The sequence below is a fragment of the Capsicum annuum genome, unplaced genomic scaffold (genome assembly GCF_002878395.1).
Source record: "Capsicum annuum cultivar UCD-10X-F1 unplaced genomic scaffold, UCD10Xv1.1 ctg2033, whole genome shotgun sequence".
Taxonomy (NCBI): domain Eukaryota; kingdom Viridiplantae; phylum Streptophyta; class Magnoliopsida; order Solanales; family Solanaceae; genus Capsicum; species Capsicum annuum.
In genome coordinates this window covers 429017-454991 of record NW_025826215.1, presented here as the reverse complement: position 1 = coordinate 454991, position 25975 = coordinate 429017, and the positions used below count along the sequence as shown (strand labels likewise).

The 25975-nt window shown below is 36.0% G+C and overlaps 1 protein-coding gene across 6 annotated transcripts in view; it reads right to left on the bottom strand.

Moving 5' to 3' along the window:
• LOC107856564 (DNA ligase 4) overlaps nucleotides 1-25975 on the bottom strand; it is a 60761-nt gene that overhangs the window by 13107 nt on the left and 21679 nt on the right. For all 6 annotated transcript variants that reach the window (XR_007049224.1, XR_007049225.1, XM_047402383.1 and 3 more), the window contains 16 exons: nucleotides 21530-21604; nucleotides 21327-21418; nucleotides 20917-20988; nucleotides 19939-20018; nucleotides 19742-19779; nucleotides 19656-19662; nucleotides 19363-19518; nucleotides 15779-15854; nucleotides 5044-5168; nucleotides 4929-4963; nucleotides 4509-4567; nucleotides 3752-3835; nucleotides 1250-1345; nucleotides 1112-1160; nucleotides 747-834; nucleotides 420-623 (listed from right to left, as the gene is read on the bottom strand). Coding sequence is in view for 4 of the 6 variants with exons in the window: in XM_047402383.1 (XP_047258339.1) it covers nucleotides 420-623; nucleotides 747-834; nucleotides 1112-1160; nucleotides 1250-1345; nucleotides 3752-3835; nucleotides 4509-4567; nucleotides 4929-4963; nucleotides 5044-5168; nucleotides 15779-15854; nucleotides 19363-19518; nucleotides 19656-19662; nucleotides 19742-19779; nucleotides 19939-20018; nucleotides 20917-20988; nucleotides 21327-21418; nucleotides 21530-21604 (1336 nt within the window). In the remaining 2 variants the exon portion in view is untranslated. The remainder of the gene's footprint in view (nucleotides 1-419; nucleotides 624-746; nucleotides 835-1111; nucleotides 1161-1249; nucleotides 1346-3751; nucleotides 3836-4508; nucleotides 4568-4928; nucleotides 4964-5043; nucleotides 5169-15778; nucleotides 15855-19362; nucleotides 19519-19655; nucleotides 19663-19741; nucleotides 19780-19938; nucleotides 20019-20916; nucleotides 20989-21326; nucleotides 21419-21529; nucleotides 21605-25975) is intronic.

Genomic DNA, 25975 nt, shown 5'->3' with positions numbered 1-25975 from the left:
GACCAAAATTACAAGGTATATCTTTTTTCATTGGTAAAATTATAAAGTAAATCTTACATTTTGTAAAATTAGGTCTTGGGTGTAACTCATACCCCCAAAGCTAGCTCAAAGGAGAAGAATTGCCCAAACCTTATAAAGAGACTACTCGTCTAATTAACCACCAATGTACGACTTTTTCTCATTCTTTAACACCCCACCTCACGCCCAAGATTGGATATCTGGTGCTTGGGCAATTTTTAATTCGGGGACCCAACATTGAGTGAGATGAATCCTGCTCTGATACCATGTAAAATTAGGTCTTGAGTAGAAAGGATTCTACATGTTATTCCTATTCCTACTCATATTCTAACAAAGTTCATACTACAAAACAGCTTGGAAAGCAGACAACATTTTTTCTTTGACATGATAATTGAGGATACAAAACACCATGTCAGAGAACATTGATGTTTCACCCTTGATTTGAGACACGTCAGTCTGAATGAAATGAGAAGGAACTGCAGAAACATTCTTCTTCTCTCGTCTTTTTGACGACCTAATGGTCTTTGGCTCATGATCATGCATAACCCCACGATCGGCCTCCCTCTGTGTGGTACCATTGGTTGAATGTACCAGGTCAACAAATGCTGAGACAGGAATAACAAAAAGTTCTGCTATAAGTATAAAGTGATGATAGAATCAAGAACACTATGATACCAGTCCAAGTTGCAAATATAGACAACAAACATCATTGTAACAAGACCACTAACATTGCACATCAAGACACTCATGCCAAGGCTTGTCATATCTGACTCGATCAATACGCGGAAATCTCAAGCTGTATGGAGCAGCAAACACCTGGAAAGAACAGAAAATGAGTTCTGATGAATCCTCAAACTTTCATCACCTCATTGGTGAAATTGGTATATGGAATAGATAACATGAAGCTAATTTCAAGCATCTCATAAATTGATCAATTCACGCACCTATTGAGTAAAAGATTGAATAAAAAATAAATTACAGAAAATAAATTCCCCAAGATGACTTCCAACTCTCATTGCTTCAATATAAAAAATAAGCACATATTGCTAAGTGATAACAAACAGAGAAGGAAGACTTCTAAGCCCAGCTGTACCTCAGATCTTATTGTTCTAATATCACTTGTAATTGAAACAATGATGGATCTGCAACGATAAACAGAAGTTAGATAATTAAATAAATGAATAATAAAAAATAAAAAATTTATATTGCAAGATTAGTCAAAGTCCCCTACTTCTCTGGACTTTCAATCCACACGTCTGGTCTCTCTTTTGCATTATTTGTTACTTGATAAAAAGTTGGTGGTGCCTGCTTCGGGTAATCATAATTCCTGCCAAAGTAAATGCGCCAGTATTAGCCAAATATGCAACAAATTATGATATTCTGTCTATACTAATATGACATCAAAGATCCTTGCCAGCTTTGCACAGAATATGTTATATAGCTATTGAAAATTTTCTTTTATATCTTTCACATCCTCAATCATTTTCCATGAAAAATATTCTTGTAGAGATTGTTAGAATAGGAACAGGATTGTATAGTCTCTGACACGGAAAAAGATTATAATGTGAAGTCTATAAATAGGACACAGTGTAATAATAGTCAACATAATTAACTATACTTTTCTCGTTTATTTCTCACATGATACGAGAGTTAGGCCTATCCCGATCCATTGTTCCCGATATTGGGACCCTCAGTCTTATATTGTCCATGCCTCAGATGTCCAGTCCTGGTGTCCTAAGATGTGGGATAATAGGCGCTTGATCTCCTCATATGATCTTGGGCAATCCTTACCTCAAGAGCTATAGCTTTAATCCGAAGAACCATTTCTACAACATGGTATCAGAACTCTAGTGAGATAACATGGCTAAGGCCGTGTGATTCCACACTGTCTTATGCCAATCATTTGTCCCTAATAAAAGAATTATCAAGAAATATTATAGCACAATTTAGCCATGAGTCAAACGACTGACCGGCGACTGACCGGTCCAAGATTAAAAAGATAACCAGGGACATGAAGATTAGCTTGGCCAATTCCTTTTGCTTTTGTTTGCATTCCATTGACTCAAGCAACGGGGGAAGAGACTCTGAATAAACAACATTTGGCGAAAGTAATTTATCACCAGAAAAATGATAAGAAGCATCGGAGTCCACAACGCACAGTCCAAGTAGCATCGGAGTCCACAACGCAGTCCAAGACAAAGGGTATTTAGACTCTGCAACTGAGACTACTTATAGTGATGCCTGCTTACTTTATTCTTATCAAAGGAGCTCATTAAATTTGTTTTCACATTAATCTATTGTCAATTGTCATTGCGTTTATGTGGCCAAAATTGGTCTAGATGGCTAAATTGGCTTAAGGCTCACCTTGATGCTAAGGGGTATACTCACATATTTGGGCTTGATTGTAGTGATATTTTCTCTCTCGTGGCTGAAATAACATTTGTCTATCTTTTTTATCCATGGTTGTTGTCCGTCATTTGCCTATTTATTAGTTGGACAATAAGAACGTTTTTCTCCATGGTGGCCTTGAGGAGGAAGTTTACATGGAGTAACTACCTAGTTTTATTGCTTAAGGAAGTCAAGTAGACTGGTATTGTCAATTATGCCAGTCACTCTATGGTTTGAAACAATTTCCTCGAGCCTGATTTGGGATGTTCAACACAGCAATTCAAAAATTTGGCATGACTCGTAGTGAAGCTGATTAGTTTGTGTTTTATCCGCATTCTGCTCCTAATATGTGAATTTCTTTGGTGGTTTATTGTATTTTTGATTAAGATTAAGAATGAGATTCCGTTGCTGAGGAAAAAAAGAAACAATTTTTGTTGATCATATCATTACGCTATTAAAGAGGCAAAGGATTAGACATCGAATCGAGCCCTCGATCTTATGATCAGATTATTGGATTATTGGATATACAGATGTCAATTGGGCAGGTGATCCTTCTAATAGAAGTTCTACATCTGGATATTTTGTTTTAGTAGCCAGTGATTTGGAGTCCGCAAAGGGTAAGAAATAGAACGTACAAACTCGATCTAGTAAAGAAGCAGAATATAGAGCAATGGTCATAGCAACTTGTGAGCTACTTTGGATCGAGCAGTTGCTCAAAGAATCAAACATTAGAGAAATCAACCAGATGGAACTAGTGTGTGATAATCAAGCGGACCTTTATATTTCATCAAATCTAGTATTTCACGAGAAGACTAAGTACATTGAAATTGATTGTCACTTGGTCAAAGAACGATACTCTAAAGAGATATTTTTATGAAATTTGCGAAGTCATGTCAGCTTGCAGATATTTTCACTAAGCCACTCACTAGTCTCCGTATTAGTTACATCTGTCAAAAGAACAGTACATATGACATATGGACTAGCTAGAGGAGAGAGTTAGAATCGGAATAGGATTGCATATAATCTCCAACCCGAGAAAGGATTCTATGCAGTATCTATAAATAGGGTTCAGCGTAATAATATAGTCGATGCAATTCAATAATACTTTTCTCCTTCACTTCTCACAAAAGGTTAATGTGGAGGACAATCCGAAGTCCATCGACTAGAAAAACACCTATGCCTAAATCTGTATCTGTTGCAACTCAGACAGTCATCAAAAGTAAAACACTTACATTTTTCACAAGATGAGGTGCAAAAAGCAAGAAAAGCATTCATAAAAGTGCAAGAGTAAAAGGTACAACAGAAAACAATCTCCCAACTCAAGGTACATCGCCAGAAATATTACCTGAAATAGGGCTTTAATCGAGTTACTATGGTATTACGTTCCTCATCAGAAACTCCAGTGCCCACTCTGCAAAAAGAAATGAACCTGCAAAAATATGCTAAAATCAGAATTCAGGCACTAAAGTATTGGAAATGCACATCCGTCATCCTAAATCCACATGATTTATGTTCTTTCTACTATGTGCTAAAGGCATTGAAAACTTTACAGAAAACTGAAAAGGCTCACAACACTATGGAATTTTACATCATAGAACGAAATTCAGAGATACATATGACAGTTTCCGTGCCGTTCAAAGACACCTCATAGAACTGCAATACTCTACATATATGAAAGCCCCTTTCCTGAAAACTAAGGATAACTGAAAGAGCTATTGCAGCGGGAAGATACAATGCTTAGCATGAAGAGTAAAACAGTGGTGAAGTCGAGATTATGGAACACAACAATCCACAATATATTCAATCTCAATACAAAGGACTGTCTACCATTCACCCTCACTACACGCAAGATTGACCTGAATAAAAGAGAAATGAGAGGGCAAAACCTACATGGCAAATAATAAAGCGATCTATATTTATATAGACAGGATCACTGATTCAAGGTTGACATGGCAAACGTGTAAGACTTTATCAAATAAAATAATCAAATAAGAGTGAATTTTACAATGTGTGAACTGAAGTATCAAAATTATCAGGTTAAGCGGGAAAAGAGATGAATTGTAAAATGGCTGATGCTTTCATTTACAAAAACATACATATACCTCCTGGGATACGTATTTGGAGCCATTGGCTCAGCAAGACCCACCAGAAATTGAGCTACCTAATATCCATTGGAAAATTTAAAGTTCAACTCATAAAAACTAAAAACAAATAAGTGGGTGAACAAATTAAGTAGGCATTTCGATATAAAAGTTGTGATATTTGAAAAAAATAAAAATAGTATTTGAAGTAAAGTTGACAGAGTGTATTTGGAATTGAAATTGTGATAGGACATAAATTTAACTTGATAAAAAGTTGAAAGTGAGTGGAAAAGATTTCACTTGAAAAAGTGGTTTTCGATTTCAATCATAAACTGATCTTTAAAAAAAAAAAAAAGTAAGTCCAATGTATAGCCAAACGTAGTTTGAAAAGAAAAATCCACGGAAAGAAACAGCTCCTAAGTAGCATGTGGAATCTCCTACTTCTCCTCCATGTCGGCCAGAACCATAGTAGCCTCCTGTTGACAATGTAAAGTTAGCCCAAGAGAATAGTTGACATAAAAGACAGAAACAGAAACCTTAGGCAAGCAGTACAAACCGATAATAAGAACATCCAAATCAGAGCCAGCTCGAACATAATCAGGCTTCAACTTTAGCCATTTTCCACTCCGATCACTTGGTTCCCATTTTGAAGTTAAATCTTTCAAAACAATTCCTTCATCTCTGAAGAATCCCCAGTTATACCAATAAGAACTAACATAATTAACGGGAATAACAGCTCACCAAATCAAACAAGAAAATACATACACTAAGTAATCATCCAGGAAACCTAGTCTTCAGTCATTAAACAATATCCCCATTCATGACATGCATATCTGTAGTTGAAACTTTAATAATAGGAAACTCTTGACCAATGACCAGATAAGCTTAAGCCCAAAATATTCGATCACAAAAGAGGGGGGAGAAAGGAGGAAAGTTGATGCCTAAATCAAAAGCACTTATAGGTCGAGGTTGTTCCCTTGCAAATCACAATAGAGACACAGCACCACAAGAAACATCGAAAACAGAACCATGATAATTGGAGCTGATTAAATTGCAGAACCCTTTGATGGAATAAACCAGACAGATAACCACAAAATTATACCAGGTTTGAACAATGATAAAGCATAAGTATAGATAATCTCAATTTAGCTACTTCCGTCACCCTCCTCTTTCCTTTCCGCTTAAGCTTCCCCGGTCTGCGGCGCTCCATCGCCATTGATACAAATAATCGCTATCTATCTATATAGATATCAATAAAAGTGGTTCCATGAATTGGTTGAGTGCCCCTGATTTGCTGCTAGAGGAGGGCCTGGGCTTGGTTATTGATACAAGTGCGATCACGTAGATGAACTTATGAGGATGTGTATTGAATTCGTCCATGTGTGTGTGCAAGAGAAGTGGAATTAAGGGCTTAAAACATATCAAAACAGCCACTAATTCACACTAGAGGAGCACCTAATCTCTAAGGGGCATTTTGGATTTTTTGCCTTCTATTTGTAGAACACTATATAAGAAACATTTTAGGGTTACTTTACTTAGTTTTTTGATATTGAAGATTGTGTAACACACTTGAAAAAAAACACGAGTTCTCTCTACCATAGAGACTTGGCTGAAACTAGGAAACAACTTAGGTGTGGAATCACTTTTGTTGTTTGTTTGCTTGGATCGTTGGGTGCTAGACGGATTGAGGTCCTCTCTTGTGTCCACCGCATAGTGTAGGTGTTTCTACTATCTTTATCAAGGGTCTTTGTGCTTGAATACACTTAGGTTCTGGGTCTTTGTAGTAGTGTATGTCACACTCTCTATCATTTCCTTTGTTGTAATCTTGTAGCCGTGTGGTGTATTGTTTCTCTTGTAACCCGTGTGTTGTTCTTGTTCTTCATCTTGATGTTGTTAACATTGTTTGTTGTGGACTGTTTTTAGGTGTTAAACACCACAATACATTGTGTTTTTGTTGAATCCGAGAGTGATCATCAAAAGGGTCCACGGTTCTTTCAACTTGTGGACTGATTTTGGTGTTGTTTGTGTGTTCCGTGTCGATCTTGTATCATTTGGTATCAAAGCAAGGTTTGATTTTGTTCCAACAAAATCAATCTTGGGATTCTAATCTTGAAAATAAAAAAAAAAGGTGAAAAAGAAGAAAAAAAGGAAAAAATTACTGTTCACGTTATTAGGATTTTTCAAAAAAAAAAACTTGATTTTTGTGTGTTTCTAGTGTTAGATCCTTGTTTCCTAACACTATTAGAGTCTAGAAATTGAAAATCCCAACAAAAAAGAAGTGTCAAAATAAAAAATACCAAAAAAAATACCAAACCCATTTTTAATCCTAGGTCAAATTTTGAGTTTTTGATTTTGTGTTTTTCTTGTGTTTTTAGTGTTAGATTTGTGTTCTATAACACTATAGGAGTATAGGGTTCGAATTTGAGCTAAATCGGAGGTAATTTGAGTCATTCACCATTGTTGAGCTTGAGTTTGAAGAAACTTGAAGGGTTATTTTCGATACAACCACAATGGAACCCGAGGCTTCAAATGCTCAAACAATGAACAATAATGCCATTAATCTCATTTTGGCTCGCCTTGAAACTATGTCCCGAGATGTGGCTAGGTTGAATGTGGGTCTTGAGAAATTAGATACGGATGTGGCATCAATGAGTGGGAGATTAGAACGTGTGGAAAGTCAAAGAGTCAACCTTCCACCCCTCAAAATATTTCCCCAACTATTACTCCCAAAGCCTTGCACCAAATGAACAAGTCACCGAGCCAACCACCAAATGTTTCTTAAACCGTGAGTATGATAGAGCAACCCTCCCTCTACTTCACCAAGTCCAACATGACGGATTTGGAACCCAAATTCCACCAAACCCGAACCCTCCACTTATCCAAAGACCTCACTTGCCAATCCAAACTCCATTGAACCAAAGGCCTTACTATCCTCCAAATTTGAATCCACTTAATCCAAATCCACCAAACCGTTTTGAGGGTTCTGGTAGAGAGGAACAACATGGGGGTTATGGGGGTTATGGTGATGCTTACTTGAGGGAAGAAGAGGAGAGGGGTAGGCAAGGTGATTTAGGCCGAGAAGTGAGGGTTGGTAACCAAACCCGAGAGCTTAGCCTCAATTCCATCAAAGTTAGTCTTCTGATCTTCAAGGGTGAGAGTGATCCCGAGGCATATCTTGCTTGGGAGTCATCTTGTGATAGGATATTCCAAGTGAATGATCTAACCGAAGAGAAGAAGAGTTGTTATGCAATCGCTCACTTTGAGGGGTATGCAAACATTTGGTGGAAGTATGTGAAGAGGTTTGGTGATGTGTTGATTGCCGAGCGGCCACCTCCATGGTTTAGATTGAGGTACCTTATGCGTCTAAGGTACTTACCTGAGGGCTACAAACAAGAACTTCTTGCCAAGTTGTATAACTTGAGGCAAGGAAACAAAAGTGTCATGGCATACTATGACGAGTTTCAACAATTGATGTTGAAGCTTGACCATAAAAGAGAACGAGCCATGATATTATACAATTCAAAGTTGGGTTGAATAGGGACATAGCTTCTCGGATGACCCTCCACAAGTTTGACACGATCGATGGCATTTTCCAAGTGGCCTTGGAAATTGAAAGGGGGTTCTCGGCCTCCAAACCCAAGAATCACCAAGGACCTTCCTCGAAGTGGCACCAACATCAAGAGCATTCATCCAATGCCAACCAAACCAAGAACAAGGTTGTACAAACCAAAACCAATGCTTCCTAAAAGTATCCTCCAAGAAAAGAAGGTAAACCAAGTTCTACTTCTCGTCCTAACGGATTTCAATGTTTTAAATGTCAAGGGTGGGGGCACAAGGCTAGTGAGTGCCCAAACCAGAGGAATGTAATCCTTAGGGAGGGAAAATTGTATCACCTTGGTGAGGAGGTAGGACTTGAATCGAATGAGGGTAATAAAAAAGCTCAAGATGGAGAGCTTAAGGACGAGGTGGAAATTGATGAAGGTGGAGAAGATATTTTGCCGGTGGATGGAGAGTGTTGTGCCTATGTATATGGCAAGGAGAATTATGCTTAGTGAGATTGTGGAAGAAGAAGCCCATATTAAAGAGGGTGAAGAAAAGAAGCCGAGAGTTAGGATTGTGGGGTTTGCCCACAAAGACCCTTTGTTTCCTACTAACCAAGATGCTAGCACTTTGCCTAGCATCCTTTCTTCTTATGTGCAGGTTAAAGAACATTTAAGTCCAAGTAGCAAGCTTGATGACCTCATGGAACCCTTGGTTAAACATCCTAACCTTGGGAGGAACATTGAAAAGATGATCCAAAGAGGAGAGCTTGCGGGTGATGAGTGCTTGAATTTGTGAACAAATTCCTCTCAAGACGGAGAGAATCATACAAGTGCGATCACGTAGATGAACTTATAAGGATGTGTATTGAATTCGTCCATGTGTGTGTGCAAGAGAAGTGGAATTAAGGGCTTAAAACATATCAAAACAGCCACTAATTCACACTAGAGGAGCACCTAATCTCTAAGGGGCATTTTGGACTTTTTGTCTTCTATTTGTAATACACTATATAAGAAGCATTTTAGGGTTACTTTACTTAGTTTTTTGATATTGAAGATTGTGTAACACACTTGAAAAAAACACAAGTTCTCTCTACCATAGAGACTTGGCTGAAACTAGGAAACAACTTAGGTGTGGAATCACTTTTGTTGTTTGTTTGTTTGGATCGTTGGGTGCTAGACGGATTGAGGTCCTCTCTTGTGTCCACCGCATAGTGTAGGTGTTTCTACTATTTTTATCAAGGGTCTTTGTGCTTGAATACACTTAGGTTCTTGGTCTTTGTAGTAGTGTATGTCACACTCTCTATCATTTCCTTTGTTGTAATCTTGTAGCCGTGTGGTGTATTGTTTCTCTTGTAACCCGTGTGTTGTTCTTGTTCTTCATCTTAATGTTGTTAACATTGTTTGTTGTGGGCTGTTTTTAGGTGTTAAACACCACAATACATTTTGTTTTTGTTGAATCCGAAAGTGGTCATCAAAAGGGTCCACGGTTCTTTCAACTTGTGGACTGATTTTGGTGTTGTTTGCGTGTTCCTTGTCGATCTTGTATCAATTATACAAGTAATATAAATATATTACACTATCCTCACCTCCTAATGTGCATTTCAAAATGTCCAAAAGTCCACCTCGTGAGAAACTCAACTCACTATGGAAGAAAGAGTGTTAACTTTGATAAATTTGCATCCGCGTGCAGAAAGCATTCCATATTCACACAGGGTCGGGAAGCACCCTAAGGGGTGTGATGTAGACAATACAAAAATAGAAGTTAAATACTGGAATAGACAGCATGATAAATAAATGAGTTCCTAGTGGTGGTTACTATTTGACTGTCAACATAAGCTGCTCATACTCAGGTGCAGGTGTCCGATACGGGTACGGATCTAGAAGTCGGATCTTTCATGGTCTCAATTTAAAGATTCCGGGATATGGATCTAGGGATGGATACGGATGCGGGGATTCGGCAAAAAATAATTTAAATATTTAAAAATAGAATTATAAAACATAAATTATGAGATATTATGCGGAAACTTGAGGAGAACTATGAGATATTATGTGGAAACTTGAGGAGAAAATATTGTTCAAAAAGCAAATCCTGAAAGGAGATAAAAGGAAAAGCAATAACATAGATATTTTTATATACAAGGTATTCCATTTTCTTCAATTTCACCTTACCATTTTTAGATGGTCGACCATGCAAAGAATAATAAATTCCACGAGTATGTCCAAGCTTATTATAATAACTACACTTAGGTCAAGAATAGCATACGTCACGAATATGTCCAAGCCTCTTACAATAACTACACCTAGAACGAGATCTTCCAAATTCGACCTCCCCCTCGTCGGTTTTTCGTGGACTGTGATGATTGATATTTTGATCTCCTCATTAAGGGTTCAGATTTAATCATAAGGCTAAACCAAGAAAAAATTGTCAGTCACTGAAAATTTGGATTTGATTGTCGGAAATTGGTCGGAATCAAGAAATAGCTATATGGACAACCTTGGAATAAAAAAGCAACCTTACTGAAAAAAAAAACTAGTTGGAAACTGGACTAAAACAGCCACATGTTTCGGCGCGTGCGTGGTGACACAGATCTAAGACTATCGATGGTGTGTGAAGACGCATGGTTCATCGAAACTAAGAGTGGCTCACTGGGTTTGCTCGCCTGAATGCTTCGCACCTCGTGGAAGTGTTGGTTTTTGCACAACATTTGCAAAACAGACGAGGGAGCAAACCAGCTATGACAGTCGCCAAAAATTGACGCACGATGACTGTCTGATTGAGTTTTCTCCCTAGTAAGTTTCTCACAAAACTTGGCTCTGATACCATGTGAGAAATAAAGGAGAAAATATTATTGAAATGTGTTATATCTAAATTATTACATTGAGTTCCTATTCACAGACATTGCATTAGACTCTTTTTCCAACTAGGACACTGGAATTATAATCCCTTTCCAAGTAGGATTCCATATACTATTCTTATTCCTACTCATATTCTAACATGTATATTCCAGGGATCACATACAAATCACTAATTTCGGGAGGAGAGGGGCTCTCTAATTTTGAGGCTCATATACGTTTGTATTTGTATACAAAACAAATTTCGAGACCCATATACAAATCTCTAAAGGCTTGTATTTGTATATAAAACGAATATCAGGGCTCATATACAAATATCAAAAGGTTTGTATTGTACAAGCAGATTTCAAGACTCATATACAAATCTCTAGGGCAAATTTCTATTTGCGTATACAATCTCTAATTTGTATAGTTAGCTACCAAGTAGAAGCTAAACTCTTTAATAGGCGAACTTTAGCTATGTCTCCTCATTTATTGCCTAAATCTTAGTTATTTCTGAAATTTTGCCTATAAAAAACTACTCTATTCATTGAGATTTTCCTTGCGTTATGAGTTGATTAATTAATTGCCAAATCCTTTTAGAAACTTATATAATAATGTTTTGTTTCTTGTACATTACATTATAATTATAACTATATAAAAGAGAGAATCTCTTTTTTTGGTAGTCCTCACAAACTTTTTCTTGCAATTAGATAGCCACACATGTCTATTGTTTTTTTCATACATATAATATTTTTAATTATAGTATTTTTTTTATATATCTCTTCTTGCTCCTTATTACTTCTTTCATTCATTTTTACTTGTCCACTACACTAAAAATAAATGTCCAATAAGAGTTGTCCAATTTGAAAAAACAATAGATAATTTACTCATTGCGTCCATTTAACCTTAGTTATTAACTATAGTCATTACCTAATATATTTTTCAAAGAATTGAATTTACTATGCCCAAGATAGGAAGGTTTTAAACGGGGTAAGGGTAGGCCGAAGAAATACTGGAGAGAAGTGATTAAACGTGACATGGAGCAGTTATAGCTGACTGAGGACATAACCCTAAATAGGAAAAGCATTAGGATAGAGGGCTAAGGGTATGGTTGAGTCGTAGTCAGTATTTAGGTGGACTTTGTGTCCTTTGTTTGGCAATGTACATATTTTTGTGGATGTCGTACCTATATTATTTTATCGTGTTCTATGCTCTTGATGCTTGTGTATAGTGCCTTTTATCTTGAGTCGAGGATCTATCGGAAACAGCCTCTCTACCTCTGTAGAGGTAGTGGTCTGGACTCTACACTCTACCCTCCCTAGACCTCACTATGTGGAAATATACTGGGTTTGTTATTGTTGTTGTTGTTGTTGAATTTACTATGCCCAAAAGGTGATATAGTAAATTTACACCTATTACTTATTATTTCTTAAGGTGTGTACCAAGTTAATAGTGGACAAATATTATTGGACGGAGAGAATAGATTACTTGTTTTTTTTTAATTATTTATTATATTAAAAATTAATTATTATTCTGAATTATTTATTTTTATAAATCAAGAAATATTTATAATTGGTTTCTATATTGATATTAATATTAATTTTTTATTATTTCTTATATTAAAAATTAATTGTTTTTCACATTTATTTTAATAAATCACGAAAGATTTATAATTTTTTTCTATATTACTATTATTTTTATTATTAAGTAATTACATAAAGTATTAACAAACAAATTTTAATTTTAAATATATAATTAATAAGGATGATTTTGTATGTTTTACTCCTAATATATTAAGTAGCTGTTTGGCCATGAGTATTTTTTCACTTTTTTCCGAAAAATTATTTCACTTAAGTGAAAAAAGTGAAAACAATAGTGTTTGGTCATGAAAATTCCAAATACAATTTGAAATTGTATTTGGAAAAGTAAAAACAAGAAAAACCTGTTTTCACTTTTTCCACTCCTACTTCTCTCACAAAATTTCAAAATATATTTATAGCCAAACACAACTCTAATTCCAACTTCAATTCCACCTCTATTTCCAACTCTGGTAAATTATGTTTTCATGGCCAAAGAGGACTTGTAAAGTCAAAAAAACAAGTAAAAAAAGAATCGAGAGAGTACCCTTTTCTCTCTATTTTACATTTTGCCTTACCTTTGTACTACAAATAAAGTTCTCTTTTACTTATCATTTTAGCAATTCAAGAGAGGCTTATTATTTTCTTCGCATATTATATATAACATAATAATAGTTGCTAATTATATACTTTCAAAATGTAATTATCGAGATAAATATACAAACTCCTAATAAATAGCTTTTTAATGGGAGTACCAAACAAAAAAATATAAAATAAAATAAAATGGATAGAGTGCATTACTTTTATTTTACATTTGGGTGTGTTCGGTATAGAGATAATTTTTAATGAAAAATATTATTTCAAATTATTAATTTTCTTAAGAATTTATTATAGACACGTAAAAAATTATCCATTCATTTAACTTTTATATATATTGGCTTAGATATTGAATTAATTATATATAAAATAATAATAGTTGCTAATTATATACCTTCAAAACATAATTATCTAGATAAATATACAAACTCCTAATAAATAGCTTTTTAATTGGAGTACCAAATCAAAAAATATAAAATAAAATGAAATGGATAGAGAGCATTACTTTTATTTTACATTTTAGTAAAATTTGGGCAACTTTACCTTTATAGTTTCACTTAAATCAGAGCATTAATTACTTCTTACTAATAATACATATTCTCTTTTTGGGTGTGCTTAATATATAAACATAATTTTTTAATGAAAAATATTGTTTCAAATTATTAATTTTCTTGAGAATTTATTAGACATGTAAAAAATTATCCATTCATTTAATTTTTATATATATAGACTTTGTTATCGAATTAACATGTTAGTATAATATTATTTATTATTTATTGAAACTATGTATCATTTATTTGTTTGTTATTTTAGGTTGTTATTCGCCAGTTAAAATTATAAGTGCAAATAAAAATATAAACTTTATGTTTATGTCGTACGTTCTGAAAAACATAAGTAATTAACAATATTTCACTAAGGTAGAATTAAGTTTCAAATTATCATGATGAAGTCAAGTTAGATCACCAGAAACTGTAATCTCAACAGAATTCAATAAAATAGATAGTTAAAAAAATTCACGCAGGAATTTTTTTTATTTTTTTCCTTTAAAAAAGTAATATATAAACAAAAAAAATATTCTCCTTTGACTTCCTGACATCTTTTTGTACTTTAATATTAGAAAGTGTCAAACAAATATTACAAAATCAAAAAACTAAGAGCAAAAATATTTAAAAATATCTACAAATTTAAATTTTAATGTTGAGCACGGGGCAAATGACACTAGTATTGTTTAATAAGCCAACTGAAATATAAAATTAAAATATCTCATAATTACTTTATCTATTAAATTGCTTGTGTTTCATGACTTTATTAATGGATCTTTCATTATTTGTAAAACTTCTGGCAATAGTTACTTGATGATGAGACCTAAAAAACTTTAATTTTGACTATTTTTTTAGCATTTTCGCATCAAATTTGATTATTTAGTCCATCTTCAAATAATTAAAACAGCCTTAATATAATTAATGTTATGTACAAGTTCCTACTTTACACGTTGGAAAAAAATTCTCTCATTTATCACTATATGTCTATGCACCTTCCTTCATGTACTTTTTATATACTATTAAGATCTACACTTTCACGGGTTTGATGAAAAGTTGTTGATAAAATATATTTATAATTAGTTAAAATCTTTCATACAATAATTGTTCTTTACAAAAACATATTATGATTGTGGAAAACTTTCTTTTGTTGCATGAAAAATTCATTAAAATAAAGAGCAGCTCGGTATACAAAAGTTCCCGCTATGAGCAAAGTCCTGGAAAGGACCCGACCACAAGGATCTATTGTACGCAATCTTACCTTGCATTTATACCCGAGGTTGTTTTCAAGGCTTGAACCTGTGACCTCCTGGTCACATGGCAACAACTTTAGCAGATACTCCTAAGTTCCTTTTCGCATGAATAATTCATAACTCTTTTTATTCGAAGTATATGTATTAAATAATTTTATTTTTTCTATAAAGAGGTTTGTACAAATACCTTGGCGAGAAGAAAAAAAGAAGGGGTTAAGATTGTTCTGAACTTCAGTGATTGAATGAGGTTATATTTTATTTTTGGTTAACCAAATATGGTTCTCCTGTAATTAATTTTTTTTTTCCAAATCATTCTTTATGAAATGGATAAAAAATTGTGGACATTTTTATCCAACACTTTTGATATATCAATGACATTTCAAATACGGAAAGTTGAATTATTGATAAGAGTTAAAAATGAGAATTAACAATCTTAACAACATATTAATTGAAAACCAACATTCTTCAGCATATAGTATATATGAAGAACTGATTGATTTTCAAGGTACATTTTGATGAATTTTGTTTTTTTATTAATTTAGTATAGAACTATGCTTAAATCACCATATTTAATTAGCATAAATTCTTGCCTCATGAAACTATGAATGAAATTAAGACTTAATAAATATCAAAAGAAGTATATTTCTATCTATAGCTAAGAAAATAATAAGCTCACAAACACATAAAAATGTTAATGTTTTTCAATTTATGAAGAGTTGCAGCTTTATATGTTTTAAATCATTTACTATATAAAATATCAAATCACTTAAATTTGGGCACGGGCCTTATGAAACTAATATGTGTATATAAACGGAAAGCTAAACAACAAACAAAATGGTAACAAGCTCAAAATATCTACTTCAAATCTCTTCTTTATACCACTAAATGTAATATAAGAATCTAGTTGTGGGACTCGAGAGAGTTAGAACAGATAAACACGAAGCACACCTGTTCTCAACAGTATCTGTAAAGAATTTATCAACATCGTCAACACTTCGAGCAATGATCGACCAACATTGCTCCCCTGTTAAACAGTCAACAAACAAGCAATAAAGAACTCAACTGAAGCAAGGAATATGCATGCAACTTCCAATTGTAATTGGTTTAGATGTAACTACTACTATAAAAGAGACAGTGTGAGACCATGTTGTTCAGACTCTTCAAAACTGTTGTCGCACCTATGCCGGATACTCCAAAAATACACTATTTTTGGAGGATCCGACGCGCATAGGTATTTTTGAAGAGACCAACATAGGTTCGAGGAGCTTCCCATTGTCATTCCTACTGACATGGTAATTTCGAAATTTCACTAAAATCCATTCTGGGACTACTGCATGTTTGTGGTGTGAATGTAGATGACAGATGACTTAGCTGACTCTACAAAGAAAACAGAACCTTTTCATTGCTTTCCCCTTGCAACCTTAAATTATATCATCCAGAGGTCAATTTTGCCCAGTTTAGGCCCTTGCCACTTCCTACCTTTATTTTTATGAAAATCAAGCTACTTTGGAACCATTTTGATGACACATTGGTCCCCTTGTAGTACAGTACAACAACAACAAAGCCAGTGTCATCCCAAAGGTGGGGTCTAGAGAGGTAAGAGTGTATGAAGACCTTACCCCTACCTTGAGAAGGTAGAGAGGCAGCTTTTAATAGACCCTCAGCTCCAGTGTAGTACAATCTTAAAGTGTTATATTTGCAAGTATCTTTTTACCCCCCGATCCTTTTAGTTGCCGCAATCCATTCTTTCTGTGAAAAATATAAGAGACGAATATTATTGAATTGTTGTTTCTACATTATTACATTGAGACCCTATTTATAGACTATACTATCATCCTTTTCCAATAGACACTACATTGCAATCTTTTTCCACGTAGGATTCTATATGCTATCCCTATTCCTACTCATATTCTAACACTAACACTCCCCCTCAAGCTGTGCATACAAGGCATATATATCAAGCTTGTTATGGATGTAATTAATACGAGGATCAATGAGGGACTTAGGGACTTGGTGAAGATATATGTCAGAAAACTGGTAAGTCCCGTACAACGTCATGACCTTTAGGCCCATTTAGATACGGGTAAATACCAAACAAAGGGCCAAAATTAAAAGGAAGTGAATGAAGTCAAAATGCCCAGAACATCTTAGCTGTTCATAAAAGCTCAGGAGGAGAGAGAAACGACTAACAGAAATCTGGTACCCTAACTAACTTTCCCTCTTCACGTTTTCAATCTTTCTCTCCTCATTCTAAATTCTTCGGCTTCTTTTCTCATTTCAGATCTGAAGTTCAACCGTGGCAGCTTAATAGTTATCTTCAGTTTTCCTTTAGTTCTTTACTTGCATTTTATCTTTCAGTTGTTCAACTCAATAAAGAGAAAATTGTCTCAAAATCCATTGTTCCATTTAATTTTGTTTAATACACAATTTACAAAGTCAGATCCTGACAATTGGTATTAGAGCCCCAGTTCTGCGACCTGTGATCTAAGCAAAGGCGGAAGGTACTCGATTGAAGCTCATGGATGAGAAGCTTCTTCGACATGAAGTGCTAACAAAGTTAACAACTGGTTAACAGGAGGGGCGAGCTACACAGTCTGGCATACAAGGAATACTACAGCAAATTTTGGAGAGACTAACAGCCCTGGAAGGAAGGAACTATCGAGGGACTAACAGCCCTGAAAGGAAGGAACTATCGAGGTCCTGAAGGTGTACCAGGGATGGATGATGGACTGCTTCCAATTCCTGGAAATGAGATCAGACCAGCTCGACAAACAGAAAACAATATTCCTACTCCAAGGTGGGAGCTGACCAACTTTGATCCTAAGGTATGGATTATAAAGTGTGAGAGATGCTGAGGTTTGGTCGCATTCTCTGACAGTAAGTAGAGGGTTACCTTGGTTAAAGTTCAAATCTGAGTTGTGCAATCATTTTGGAGATGTATCTATGGAGGACGTGGTGGAGGAGTTCAATAAACCATCTCAAGAAGGGAGTGTAGGTGAGTTTTTGGGGAGATTTGAGGATCTCAAGGCTCAAATGATCATCCGGAACTGCCTTGAATGACTCTCATTTCCTATAAAGTTTTGTTGAAGCTCTGAAGGAAGAGATCAAATTTGCAGCTAAGATGTTCAAGCCAACTACTCTCAGCTTGGCTATTTAGCAAGCTCAAATGCAGGAGAATGCTATAGAAGCTGCTCAGAAGAAGGAAGGTTAAACATGTGTACAGATCCAGTAGTAATTCATTCAACCAAGGAGGCAACTGCATCTAACACAAGGCCTAATGTGCTCAGGTTGAGCCCTGAGGTCCATGAGTATAGGAAGAACAATCATCTCTGCTTCAAGTGTGGAGAGAAATTTGGCCCTGGCCATTAATGTAAGATGAAGCAGTTGCAGCACATGAAAGGAGAGGCTGAGGAGATTGAAGGAGAACTAGACCTGGAAATAGAGAAGGCAGTATGCTTGAATGCCTCATCAGGAAACAACTGGGGAGAAATGCCATTCTGATCAGGGGCACCAAGAAGAATAGATCATTGACTGTGTTGGTGGACTCTGGTGCCCCCTCACAGTTTTGCAGATGCACAAACAGCAAAGGAACTGGTCATCATCCTGTCTTCTCTCATCCTATCAGGGTCACTGTTGCAGATGGGAATATATCTACTGTAGTTCTAGTTGTTTAGGGCATACATGGAAAATGGAGGGCAGGAGCTTCAAGGAGGATCTGAGAGTAATTAAACTAGGAGGGTCTGATATTGTGCTTGGAAATGACTGGATGAAGAAGTTTAACCCTACCAAATTTGATCATGAGAAGCATTGTGTCACCATTCGTAAGAAGGGAAACAAGATGGTTCTTCATGCAATACCAGAGCGCCAACCTGATATGATTACTAGCAGTATAATGGGCAAGATTTTGAAGAAAGGGCAAACATTACTGACTCATTTGTTAATGCTTAAGGGGGACAGTGAATTTGATAAAGTTGAGGTTGCTGAGGCTATCCAGCAGTTTCTATCCAGATATGAGATGTTGTTTGGTAACCTTAATATTACTACCTGAGAGGACATGGATCACACTATTTCATTAAAACCTGATGCTCTATCTAAATAACTTTCCCTCTTCATGTTTTCTCTCTTTCTCTCCTTATCATTCTAAATACTTGCATAACTTATAATTGCATAACCAATACCTGCATAATTCTAACCAGCAACCAAACGACCCCTTATTGATTGGGTAGAGTGTACAATCACATTTCTAGGCCAATAATCTTGAGTGTGAACAGTATAACAGAGCACACAGCATGAGAGTTGAGAATAGTGGTTGCTACATGTGGTCCTCAGTTGGGATGTGGACAAATGAAAATAGTTTGATCCACGCCGTCACATTTAAACATACATTTTGATATTACCGCAAAGTTCAAGGGGTTGAAAAGCCATTATTGTTGAAATAGAATGTGAAGCATGTCAAAAAAACTATATAACTTACAACCTATGGAATCAAAGTAGTAACAATACAGTTTATAATGCTACAGAAGCATCCTTACCAGAAAGACGATGAGCATTAAGACCACCGTCAGGGACCAAAATTTCTAAACGGCCTGTTATGGGCTTCACAACTTTCCGGAGAATCTCTTGACGCTCCTTCAAGCTCCGATGAATAACACTGGTATCGCCAAAATAAAGAATATCGAATGCAACATCTATTGACATTCAATGTTAAGGGAGACAGAAGCCAACCAAATTTATGGAGATTCAAGGACAAGCATCGCTGACATTAACACACTCATTTCCTGATGAGCTGCCAAACTTGAACATAATGTAGAAAGAAAAAGGATACAACACAACTGCAGCACAACCAAAATATAACTCATTATGCCAATCTTAGGAATGACATAATAAAATAGTAATATTCGAAAGACAAACCTGCCTATCACTGTCAAGACCCTCTCTTGCCGCCTTTGCTATGATAAAGGTAAGAATTCACAATGAGAAGTCGGGCAATTTAGAAACAAAGATGGTTTACAATAGATTAACAGATCATCAGCATACATTGCAAACGCATCAAAAACTGGCAGGCAAGAAAGATTTTACAAAAAATGTCAATCAAGGATCTTAAGCACCTATTTCTTGATTGGAACCAAACTCTGCAAAGCGGTTTATTGATGCATCCCAAACCAACATTTCACCATCGAGTATGCACCTGATCAAAAAAGAGAAGTAAGGAGAAATGCAGTCGCCATGGAATAGGTAAGTACTCCTCAATACAAGGCAAGATACAATAGAATTAGATGTCCAAGCTCTGCACAGTTCAAAAAATAACGAAGTATATTTTGTTTTCCAGAAAATATAAAGTTGTCAAAGATACTTGATGCCATCAATTAAAGATAAACCAAAAACTTCGCTTCATGTACGCCAGTTCTAGGGATGTATCAGCATCAAAATGCTTAAAGGAAGGTTGCTATCACAGGATAGAGGATCACACTGCACATGCCTGTTGGGAGTTCCTCCGAGGAGTAGGCTGACTCTTATCCTCTTCTTTAAACCGAACTTATGCTACATTCTCAATCTGGGTCAATTCCTCAAAATTTCCCATTCCTGCAACCTTACATCCCATCGCCCACTGAACACTTCCCCCTTAACAATCTCTAAGAAAAAAAGGGACAGGGAAATGAGAGACATACCATGATCATAAAACCCAGACCCACAACATCAACACATAAAACTTGAAACCAAATTCAGACGGACAAACAAAGTACCCTACTAGAGTCTTGGGTACAGTGATCACATGTCACATGTGTATTGATGATTAGGTCTCATCCATCAAAGCCATGTTTTTTGCAAGGTTTTCTATTTTTAGGTATACTTCTGATATACAGACACGTTTTTTACCCTTCTTTAATGAAATTTATTAATTATATCAAAAAAGTAATCGACAGGCATCTGGTGGATTTGGTAGCAAATCTAGACATGGAATAACAATTAACAAATCATAGGTGATGTCGACAAATTAGAGGAACAATGAAAATGGAAGCTTAGGGATTAATATGTCTCTTTCTTTTTTTTTTTCACAATGGCTACAGAAGTATATGTTTGCTTACTTGTCAGCAAGAATATTCTGTGTAATAACATCTGACATTCCATGAGCATACTCTTGATGATCAAGAAAGTTTCTGCACACAAATTGAGTAAAAATAGCACTTAGAAATACTGTAAGACTATAACAATTCTTTATGAGAAAAACCACAGTATTCGCATATCACACATATTTGGCAAGTACAAGCATTGAGGTAGTGGTATGGTCTACGTACACTCTACCCTCCCCAGACCCCACTAGGTGGGAATGCACTGGGTATGTTGTTGTTGTAGTACTAGCATTGAATAAAAATTCAGTAGGACCCGAGGAAAAATGCATTTACTAAAATTGAGAAAATACCTGACCAAAAAAAGGAAGGATTAAATGACACTATGGAAATGCGAGGAATTAGATAGAAAATTATGAAAATGGTACCTTGAGAAGAAGTTTAGCTCAGAATTATTTTTGTGAATCTGGATGCGATCGCCGTCAAATTTGCACTCAACAACTACTTCTTTCCCATGAAGCTGCTCATGTTTGAATCAATTTAACATGAAATAAAAGTTAAATCAATAGAAACAACTACGGTGGTTAAAAAGACTCGGTGGGGGGGGATAAAATAGCAAATCTCATAAAACCTTTTTCCACGCAGCAGATGCATTGCTGACCCTAAGAGCCAGCTGAGGGCGGACAGGTTTTCCAATTTCAATGTCCTGTGGGAAACAACACAATTGCAATTACCTGCTGGAGATAAATAGGATTATAAAACAATAGAAACTGGAGAACTTGAATGATATCATTGACACCCCCCCCTCAAAATCAAGGATCATACTTGTTAAGTATCCCACATCGCAAAAGGGATATGTAATTGGTCTCCTTATATGGGCTTGGACAATCCTCCCCTCTTTAGCTAGCTTTTGAGGTTGAGTTAGGCTCAAAATCCATTCTGTACATGGTATCAGAGCCAGGTACATCCCAAATCTTTGTTCACTAATGTTGGGCCCCATATTATATTGTCCATGCTTCTGTTAACGAGGCCATAGCATGCGGGGAAGTGTTAAGTATCCCACATCGGAAAAGGGATTTTCTAATTGATCACGTTATATAGACTTGAACAATCCTCCCCTCATGAGCTAACTTTTGAGGTTTTGTTAGGTTCGAGATCCATTCTTTACAATACTAAATCCTGTAAGTTCTTTTTTTATCAAGGTTGTTGTAAGTTCTCCATGAGCTGTGGAATAAGTTCCTTCAACAAATAAATTTTGTCAACACTACTACTTGATATTAAATATCTTTGTGCACTTTACATTCAAACTCTGGATATGTAAAATTTGCATACGCAATCTCAACTTCAATAGAGGATAGTTGCATTAAGGTGATGGTAATATAAAAATTAAACATTATTATTTTGGGGTCGAAGCATAGTTGGTTTGTCAATGTATTCTAGTCATAGTTTGACAATGATACTAATGTCACAATCATTTGTGTCACTTTATTGACAGCAGTATTCTACTAGTTCTCAACTTTGGCACTCCTTTACTGCCTTCTTTTTTTTATTTTTCTGAACATGGTAAATTTGCATTCATGAGCATGTCTATGTCGGAGACCTCCAAAATAATGTTAGAACCTAGCTACTTACAAAGAACCTAAGAAGTCTAATAATTGTACGACTTCATTTACACAAGATTCTTTACACCAAAAATAAAAGGTAACAATGTAGCTGTCCTTGACCTTCTAAATGCTATTGGTTCAGTCTTCATAGAATCTTCCATTTCTTTCCATCCATATTGTCCACCAAATATAGGAAGGGATTAATCTCCAACACTTGCTACCCCTCTTCAGATCCAGCAGCTTAACAAATCTATTGTGTGTTCAGGCATTACCCACTTCATTACCCACTTCACTTTTGTTAACTCAAGGAAAAGAGACCAAAGTTGTGCAGTGAATTTACAATAGAGGAAAATATGGTTGTTTGTCTCTCTTGTCTCACACCACAGAATGCACCTGGAAGCTATGTGAAAGTTTCACATTTTGGAGAACCTCATGAGACAAGCTCTCCTAGAAACCAACCAAGTAAAGCATTTTACTTTTGTTGGTGCCACACTCCCCCATACTTTCCACGGCCCAAATCTGATTTGTGTCCCCACCTCTGCTTCTTTTTTGTAGCTTCTTCTTACTGAGAATTGCCCATCACTATTATGTTTTCATCTAATCATATCAGGTTTTATAGATGTGCCATTAAAACCTTCAAATACCTTTATTAGATCCACAAAACTACTCACTTCCCAATCATTCAAATGCCTTCTAAAAGTAATATCCCACCCTTGAGGAGACCAACTTTCAGCTAATGTGACAATAGGATTAGAGCATATGTTGAATAAATACAGAAAGCTTTGCCTCAGTCTCCTAACCTATCCATATATCTTCCCAAAAGAGTATTTTGGCACCGCTTCCTACCCTGAATTTTAAATTCTCCGATAACTTAGGTCAAAGGTTTCCGATTGTTCCCATTCCCATATGTGCTGGTTACCATGTTAGTACACCAATAATCTATTTGACCATATTTGCTCACTATTATTTCTCATGGTCCACATTAAATCTCCACAACCACTTCATCAAGAGGGAGTTGTTCTGTTTAGATTCCTGATGCTAAGACCACCATTGCATTTATCCATCTGGACCTTTTCCCAATCTACTAAGTAAGATCCTTTGCCATCTTCTTTCTTTGTTGCTTGCCATTTCACAGGAAGTCTCCTTAATTTGTCTAACCTTTTAAGCACTTTAGCTGAAATGGGAAAAAGGAACATGATATAGGCGGGCAAAGAATCAAGCACACTGTTGATCAAAATGACCCTACCACTTAGTGATAGATATTGAGCCTTCTAGTTTGCTAACCTCTTTTCAGTTTTCTCTATTAGTGTCCCAAATTCCCAAATCTTTGTGTCTGTTTCCCAAAGGCAAACCGAGATACTTAGTAAGAAAGTTGTCGGTTCTACAACCCCAAATTCTAGCCAAAACTTGAATCTGATCCTCATTTTTTATGGAAAAAAGACTACTTTTACTCCAGCTGACCTTCAATCCGGAAATTACTTCAAAAACAATCAGTATTACCCTAATAAAAATAATTTGATCTGTTTTTGCCTAACAGAATATCACAATATCATCTGCATACAACAATTGGCAAACCTCCAGAACCTCACCTGTTCTCACCTGCTCTGTTACTGACTTTGAACCCCTTGATCCAATTATTGATGCTATTTAGACCCTCCATGGCTATAATGAAAAGGAAAGGGGAGAGAGGGTCACCTTGTCTTAATCCCCTTTCTGAAGAAAAAAAACCCACAAGTTCTCCATTAATGAGTATGGAAAACCTGACAATTTTGATACAAAAGGCAATCCATCTTAGCCATTTTTCTCCAAAAACGGATTTGTCTCAAGGAGGAAATTCCCTTTCACATGGTCATAGGCTTTCTCTATATCCAATTTACACATGATATCTGGTGCATCTCCCTTTAATGAAAGTCAGATGCTTGTCCACCAAAGAGTCAATAACCTTCTTCAAACTCTCAGTTCAGAGTTTTTGCAATAATCTGTACACCCCACTAATTAGGCTAATAGGTCTGTAATCCCTGAGTTCTATTGCCCTCGTAGCTTTGGGAATAAGAGCCACATAACTGGCATTAAAGCTTTTCTAAAAAACATGGTGAGCATGAAAATATTGGATGGTGTTCATGATGTCCTCCTTCAAGTATTTCCAATAGTTTTGGAAGAAACCCATAGGAAAACCATATCTCCTACACACATTTTGACTAAGTTTAGTATTTCTTCTTCCTTAAATTCCTTTTGAATCCAATCTTAATCTTCTCCACTGATAGTTGGAGCATCCTAAATAATAAAGTCCGATCTCCAATTTTCTGTTTCCTTGTATAACTTGAAATAGAAGTCTTGAAATGTGGATTTTGATGGCTTCAGGATCATGGATGGTGCTGCCCTCCACCTGTAGTACATCAATAGCATTAAATCTCTTACGTGTTGTGGTCACTCGATGAAAGTATTTAGTATTTTTATCCCCACTTTTAAGCCACTGGATCCTGGATCTCTGTTTCCAAGCTATCTCCTCTTTCTTGAGTGTTTCTTCCAAGTCTAGTCAAATGGACTGTTTGAAGCATTTCCTCTTTTGTTAATCTCATCATGTCTTGTACTAAATCTAGTGCACACAGTGAATTTAGAGTCTCCTCCTTTCTGTGCTTCCAATTTTCCTTATTCTCTTTACTCTATTCCTTCAATTTCTCCTTGAACAATTTCAATTTTGAAGCTAGTATATATGCGGGTGTTTCAGAGACTTGAAAGAAGGTCCACCAGCTTGGTATCTTTTCTCTGAATCCCTCTACTCCCATCCACCATTGTTCAAACTTGAAATAAGAATTTTTGAAGTTTCAATCTCCACATTCTAGCATAATAGGATTGTGATCCGATGCCACCTTAGGAAGCAGGTTCTGCCTAATTTGTAGGAATTGTTCCTCCCACTGAGAACAATATAAAAATCTGTCTATCCTAGAATCTGAACTGTAGTTGTCTCCCCCTCCTCTAAGAATAGGAACCTCCATGAAAAGGAGGATCAATAAGCTCCATATCATTTATCCAATCTGAAAAACCACTCATTGCCCTCGTGATTCCCTGACAGTCTATTCTTTCTATAGGATATCTAGTGACATTAAAGTTACCACACACCACCCATTGCCCATCACACATGCTTCTAACCACTGCCAGTTCCCACCAAAGCCCCTTCCTCTCGTTCCTCCCACATTCAGCATATACAGCACTCAAGAACCATGTAAAATCTTCATTAACCACATTGAACTTACATGTTATCATTTGATCCCCTTATCTACCAACTTCCCCTTCCAAATCCTTTTATCCCACAAAACAATAATTCCCCCACTCCTCTCTATGGCTTCTAAGTGAAGCTCTCCTAACCATCTATTGCTCCATAATTCTTTAATTACAACCGCCTCGGTCTCCTCAATCTCTGTGTCTACTAAGACTTGTATATCAGCCCCCAACGTTGTAACATTTTGCTCACA